Genomic DNA, 6,504 nt, shown 5'->3' with positions numbered 1-6,504 from the left:
CCGGGTAAGGTCAGGGTCCCTCGCCGGGAAGGGAGGTGACCTGCTTTCAAAAGCCGAGCTGAGAAAGAGGGGGCAGTGGAAGACAAGACGCTCTCTCCAGTATGTGGGGTCTCCGTAAGCTGAGGGCCAGAAAATCCACAAGGAGAGAGCCCCAAGTTTGGAGCCGACATTCTGTTTGCCTTGAGCGGGGTCTGATCCTGAACTTGGACCAAATCGGCAGGCTGGCTGCCTCCTGCACCAGGCCAGGGACAATAAGGTTCCTTTAAAACAGGATTGCTGGGAACTCTTGGAAGGGTGTGTGTGTGTGCGTGTGCGTGTGTGTGTGCGTGTGCGTGTGTGCGCGCGTGTGCGCGCGCGCGCGCTGGGGGGAAGTAATGCCCCCTGCCACAGCCTCCCCCCAGCCCCCCTCCTTCGTAATGTTTGTCCCCGCTTGCCCATCACCAGGGGGTTGAGAGGAGTATGACAGGTCTTTGTTGTCTGAATAAAAATCCGTGGCAGCTCCTGGGAGCGGACTCCTCCTACTAAATTATCAAAAATGGGCTGGCTTTAGGCGCTTAACAAATTGGACGCGGCTCGGGCTGGCGCAGTCCCCAACCCAACCTACCGGCACCGGGAACTTGCAAGCAGCCAGGGACCGCCGAAAATAGCACTTCTTTTTCTTTCTTTGTGTTCAAAACTATTTTCTTTGCGCACCAGATCTCGTCCCCCCAGCCCGCCCCCGCCCCCCCGCAGTTGTTTCTCATTAGTAACTCGATCTCTCGGAGCAGCAAGAGTCGCCTCCGTCGTCCGCATCCCCGCCGCCCGTATTTGTTTGTGTTCTGCACATCTCCTTCGGGGAGCCGCTGGGGCTCCCCCCGCCCCTTCTTCTGCCGCTGCTGCTGCTTCTTTCTCTTCCGAGCGGACCTCTTTCCGCTCCGTCTCGCGCCCTCCCTCCCGCCCCGTGTCCCCGAGCGTCTCTGCGCTCCCGCCACCGCGCGGCCCCCGCGGACTCGTCTCCTTCCCTCGATGAGCTGAGAGCCCGGGGCGCGTGTGTATGGAAATAGTGGGGTGCCGAGCAGAAGACAGCGCGTGTCCTTTCCGCCCCCCAGCCATGCTCTTCCACGGCATCGCCGGAGGCCACATCCAGGGCATCATGGAGGAGATGGAGCGCCGATCCAAGACCGAGGCCCGCCTGGCCAAAGGCGCCCAGCTCAACGGCCGCGACGCGGTAAGGAGGGCCCCACGCGGTGCCGGCGCCCTGCGCGCCCTGGAAGCCGAGCCCCGGGTCCCGGCGGCCCACGGAGGACGGCGAGGCGTGGGGACGCCCGCCCCAGACCGGAGGGTGGGTTTTCTGCGGTCTGCCTGTCTGCGGGGCCCGGAACCGGTCCCCTCTCCACCTCGAAAAGTCTCCAGTTCTGAGACTCCGCGCTGCGCTCCCCACCCTCTGCCGCAGCGGGCGAGCCAGGGGCGAGAGGAGGGGGCGTCCTCTTCCGCAGACCTCGGGGTCGGGTCTCTGGTCCCCTTGGCTCCCGGGCGCCTCCGGGGCGAGGCTCACGGCCCAGGCGTCTGGCCCGAGCGGGAGCCCGGTGGCTCTGGCCTCGGGTCTGATGCTGGGACTTTGGGAGCGGAGTAGAAACGAGCGAGCCTCCTCCGCTTCTCCAGACGCTCAGAGCTCGGCACCCCCAAAGCCAGCGATCTTGGGGAGGTCTCCGGTGGCCCCTCCAGCGGTCAGGACTGCGCTTGGTGCCCCAGGAGACGCGTGTCCTGTGCAGGGACCTCTAGTCAAAGCGGAGGCGCGGGGCCCTTAGCTGAGCCGCCGCAGCCGCCTGGGCTGGGCCGAATAATAAGAGGCCCGTCCGCTTCGTAAAGAAAACCGGTTAATAATCTGTGGGCTCCGGACTGACGAGCCGGAGGGGAAAAACCACGCAAGTCTCGGGGAGCGATTCCAGGTCGACAGCTGGGCACCGCACCCGGTCGTGTGGCTCACATAACCGGTGGCCGCTCTGGGCCCATCAGCCGCGTCTCGGGGCCACCAAGGAGCTGGGGCGGGGGCGTCTCTACATTTAAAACACGAATCCAGCACGCGCCCCGGGTCGCAGTCAAGGGAGAAACTAGTTTTCCAGGCCCGCCAAAGTTTCGTGGGCAAGTCCGACCCGTTTCTGCCGATCTCGAGGGAAATGTGCGGAGCTCAGCTTCTTTCTTTCCCCCTTTCGTGGTCACCCTGTTTAAAAACAAAAGGCAGCACCCCGAATTCGCGAAGGGGCTGCTCTCCTCCAGGTGAGGTCTCCTGATCCCTGGTCGCCTGAGTGGGGACGCAGGCGGGAAGCTGAGTTTGGGCACTGAACAGATTTTCAGGGCAAAAGTCTCCAGGGTGTGTGGATGCTCAGGGGGCCCGACGACGGCCGCCCTGGGAACAGGCACTTTACCCCGTGACTAGGAAGAGGGCCAGTACCCCGAAAATTAGGGAAGGTAAGATCTGCCGAGTACATCGCCAGCGAAACAATGTCCCTACCGAACTAGGAGCTCAGGTACAAACGTCTCTCCACTCTGATCGAAGCGACAGAGATTCAGAGAAGTGTCACCTCGGGTCTTTGGAACCATCGGCGCTCGTTCCAACGTCCCTTCCACTTCCCGGTAACGGTTTCCGTTCTCTTTCATGGTGCGCGTGGAAAGCCACGCTCTTTAGCCCGCGATTCTTCGCGTGTGGAGACGCGCACGAAACTATAGTCCCTGCGCTCCCCGGCCTCTTTCAAAGAAGACCGAGGGGGGCTGCATGTCCTCAGGTGACCCGTCCCGGGAGGAAGGAGCGCGGGGTTCGAGCAGTCGGCGCAGAGAGGGAGCGAGCGGCCAAAGCAGATCTGCGAACGCTTCCCCGGACGTCGGCCTTGGCTCGCCCGCCCCTGACCTTGGCCGGGGCTCCGGGGGCGCCCTGGGCTCGCGCAGCCCGGGGCCCCCGCGTCGTGCGGCCGCGCTGCCTCAGCGTGCGCGCTTGCCTTGCAGGCCATGCCGCCGCTCAGTCCCGAGAAGCCCGCCCTGTGCGCCGGCTGCGGGGGCAAGATCTCCGACAGGTACTACCTGCTGGCCGTGGACAAACAGTGGCACCTGAGGTGCCTGAAGTGCTGTGAATGTAAGCTGGCCCTCGAGTCCGAGCTCACCTGCTTCGCCAAGGACGGCAGCATTTACTGCAAGGAGGATTACTACAGGTATTCCCGCCCCGTCCCCCACGCGCGGCACACCTGACAGGGCCACCTGCCCGAGCCCGGGGACCCCGCTCGGTCCCCCTCCCTTCGCCCCTTCGGGGTGCGGTTAGCAGTCGCGAGACCCGGGAAGGCCACTGCGCACGCCTCCTCCGAGCTGCAGCCCCGGACGGGCGGTGAGGGTGGGTGGGGGGACCGCGGGGTCTGGGGCGATGTGGGGCAACGCCGGGTGCTCGCGTCCCCTCGCAGTTCATGCAGAGAACCGGGGAGACCCGGGAGGAGTCGGCGACCGTGACCCCGTTCTCTGAGTCGAAAGCGGCTTTTTTTTTTCCGTTTCCTGCGAACGGGCCCGGTCCGCGCCTTGGAACGGAGCTGGTGGCCCGGGCAGCAGCCACCACCGGGCGTTCGGTTTTCCCGAGGCTGGCGGGAGACCATGTACATGGCCTTGAGAAGGAATGGCTGCCCAAAGCCAAGCCCCTCGGCTCTGGGGACCCCTTCCCGCTGGCGAGCATCTATCTGCCCGCCGGCCTCCAACCGCCCGGCAGGCGCGTTTGTTGGTTCTTCCCAGCGATGCTTCTGGACCTGCAGGGACTGAGCAGGTGACCCAGCTCCGCCCGCAGCCGGCGAGGGGTGGCTGGGGAGGAACACGCTTTCCTCCGCAAAGCCGTCCTTTCAGGGGCTGCGTGTGTCCCCGTGCCTCACACACGCCCATAAACAGCACCCCGTTTCCTTCACAGAATGTTGGTAATGGATGACATGTTTTCAGTTGGGTCGCAATTCCGTGTTCTTCATGAGCGTTTTGAGTTTGTGAGGCAGGATTTTTGTCGTTTGTTTTTTTAAATCAGCATTTTACAGAGAGGAGAACTGAGGATCAGGCACCCGATTCTGATTTTAAGGGAAGGGGTCTTTGTCTTGTTCCCCAGAGCGAGTCTGAAAGCAGAAAAAATCGATGGCCGACTGGGCCCGTCCTCTCCTCTCTGAGCCCTCTGGTCTCAGGCGCCGGCCACTGCTGACAAGCCCCACGTGTGAGGCCGGGACATGGCCCTGCCTTTGCCGCAGCCGGGGGGCCCTAATGCGACTGTTTCCTTCCAGAAGGTTCTCTGTGCAGAGATGTGCCCGCTGCCACCTTGGCATCTCCGCCTCCGAAATGGTCATGCGCGCCCGAGACTCTGTCTACCACCTGAGCTGTTTCACCTGCTCCACCTGCAACAAGACCCTGACCACGGGCGACCACTTCGGCATGAAGGACAGCCTGGTGTACTGCCGCGCGCACTTCGAGACCCTCTTGCAAGGCGAGTACCCACCGCAGCTGAGCTACACGGAGCTGGCGGCCAAGAGCGGCGGCCTGGCCCTGCCTTACTTCAACGGGGCCGGCACGGTGCAGAAGGGGCGGCCCCGGAAGCGGAAGAGCCCGGCGCTGGGCGTAGACATCGTCAACTACAGCTCAGGTGGGTCCCGGCCCCACCCCCACCCCCCAGCCCACGCTCGGCTCCCCGAGAGGGTGGAGGGGTCCAGAGCCCTCCTGCCCCTCCCAGATCGGGTCGCAGCCAGAAGGTGCTTGGCTCGAGGGCTACTTTTGTCGTGGCCAGTCCCTCTCACTCAGAAGGAAGGGAAAGGTGGGGGGCAGGGGAGAGAGCGGGGTGGGGGGAGGGACAGGGGGGACTTTGCCGAGGTTGTGGCAGGAACATGCCGGACCGGGCGCTGCAGCGGCCGCTGGCAGGCAGCGCCAGTCCTGGCCGCACATTAGTTAACGAGCCCATTAGTTCCTGGCTCCCAGTTGGAGCAAAATAGCCCTGGGCAGTTCCTGTGTGGAAGCCGCATTACATGATCCTGGAGAAGGTTTTTTCCCTAAATACTAGGGGGGGAAAAAATAAAACCCTTCGGAGCCCAGCCCCAGTCTGTCTAGAGGGGCAGAGGCTGCGGTTACCAGCCCAGAGTCAGGAAAACAGTTGGCAAGTGTGTGGGGACGCCAAATCCCAGGTCCTGGTGAGAAGCGTCTGGAGGCGTCCAAGGCTGAGCCGGCCCACCCCTTCGTGGGTCAGGGTCTTCCCCAGCCACCTCGTTCTCTGTGCCATGAGCCAGCCGGACACCCAGACCCCTGGAAGATGGCAGAAGCTCCAGGTCAGGCCCACGGAGGAGGCCTCTGGTGCCACAGGCTGCTCTCCTGTCCGCCACCAGCCTTCTCTTTAATGAGAAACAGATTGCAGGCGACGGGCCACGGAGCACACTCTGTTCCTCGCTTTGGGGACACACCCAGCCATCAATCTCTCTCACTAGCGTTGCGAACCTGCCCGAACCCTCTAGCCCCAGGTGAGGGTGGTGAGAAGCCTGAGGACCACAACTCTGGGCGTGATGGAAGCTCTCCTTGTGAGCCGCAGCCCCTGGGAAAGGGGTTCAGAAGCCCTGGGCCCACTGTAGGGAGCGCTGGGTTCGGCTCCGCGGCTTGGACTTCCCACGCCCTGGTCAGCCCTGGTCGGCCCTGGCTGCCACCTGAGCGGGCAGGAGACTCAGGCCTGGGGACTCTGCTCCGTCGTAATGGGCCTTGGAGACCTCGCTGTGGCAACCCTACTCTGTTACCCAGCGTCGGGTGCCAGACCACGGGAGGACACCGTAGAGCACAGATCTTGCTAGCTTTTGTCCTCGGGTCCCCAAGCTCCCGGTGGGCGCCTGGCCTTTGTTGGTGCTCAACAGCGTCCCGCAGGAGAAACGATTTGCCGAAGGTCACATTGCCGGGACGAGCGAGCGGGGACCGAGGGCCCTGTGCTGAGCCCAGAGTTTTCAGGGGAGACGCCGCTGCGTGAGCGGCCCCCAGCCCTCCGCTCGGCTCCCTCCGGGGTTCTCCGCTGCTTTCCCTGAAGGGGACCCCTCCGGTCCGGTCCGGGCAGGCGCCGGGGCTGCGTTGCGCATGGAGTGGGACGCGGAGCGTGGCGCAGCTGCCCTCGTCCCTAGTGGTTCACGCCAGGGTCTCCGGACGAAAGGGAAAGGGCTGGTCGGCTCGCCACGGCCCCGCCCGGATGGGCTTAGGTCGCGGCTCGGCGAGGGGAGCCCCCGGGTTTTGCCAACCCCCAGCCGAGGGTCGCGGCCTCGCGCTCGCCCTGCTGCGCCCTGGCGGGAGCTTGGTCCGCGCAGCTCTGCCCAGCGTGCGCACTTGGTCTCCTTTGATGCGTGGTCCCGGGGCAGGACAGGCAGGTCAGTAATTGTTCTTTATTAATAGAAGATGACATCGGAATCTGGAGCCAGTCACCAAGGCCCTGGTGCCCTAATTAGAGAGAGAGAGAGAGAGAGAGAGAGAGAGAGAGAGAGAGAGAGAGAGGGGGAGCGAGCGCGA

At 63.9% G+C, this 6,504-nt stretch overlaps 1 protein-coding gene across 3 annotated transcripts in view; it reads left to right on the top strand.

Annotated features, from left to right (window-relative positions):
• The window catches only part of LHX9 (LIM homeobox 9), a 16,638-nt gene that overhangs the window by 4,234 nt on the left and 5,900 nt on the right, over positions 1-6,504 (top strand). The window contains exons 1-4 of one of the 3 annotated variants that reach the window (XM_006904433.1): positions 1,091-1,207; positions 2,980-3,182; positions 4,269-4,624; positions 5,599-5,604. In XM_006904433.1, coding sequence (XP_006904495.1) covers positions 1,091-1,207; positions 2,980-3,182; positions 4,269-4,624; positions 5,599-5,604 — 682 coding nt within the window. Of the gene's footprint in view, positions 1-988; positions 1,208-2,979; positions 3,183-4,268; positions 4,625-5,598; positions 5,605-6,504 lie in introns of those variants that run through there. The other 2 variants (XM_006904432.3, XM_006904431.1) reach the window with 2 other exon arrangements.

This window comes from Pteropus alecto, unplaced genomic scaffold (assembly GCF_000325575.1).
Source record: "Pteropus alecto unplaced genomic scaffold, ASM32557v1 scaffold90, whole genome shotgun sequence".
Taxonomy (NCBI): Eukaryota; Metazoa; Chordata; class Mammalia; order Chiroptera; family Pteropodidae; genus Pteropus; species Pteropus alecto.
The sequence above is the reverse complement of the archived record's forward strand: the minus strand, read 5'-3'. Positions and strand labels throughout refer to the sequence as shown.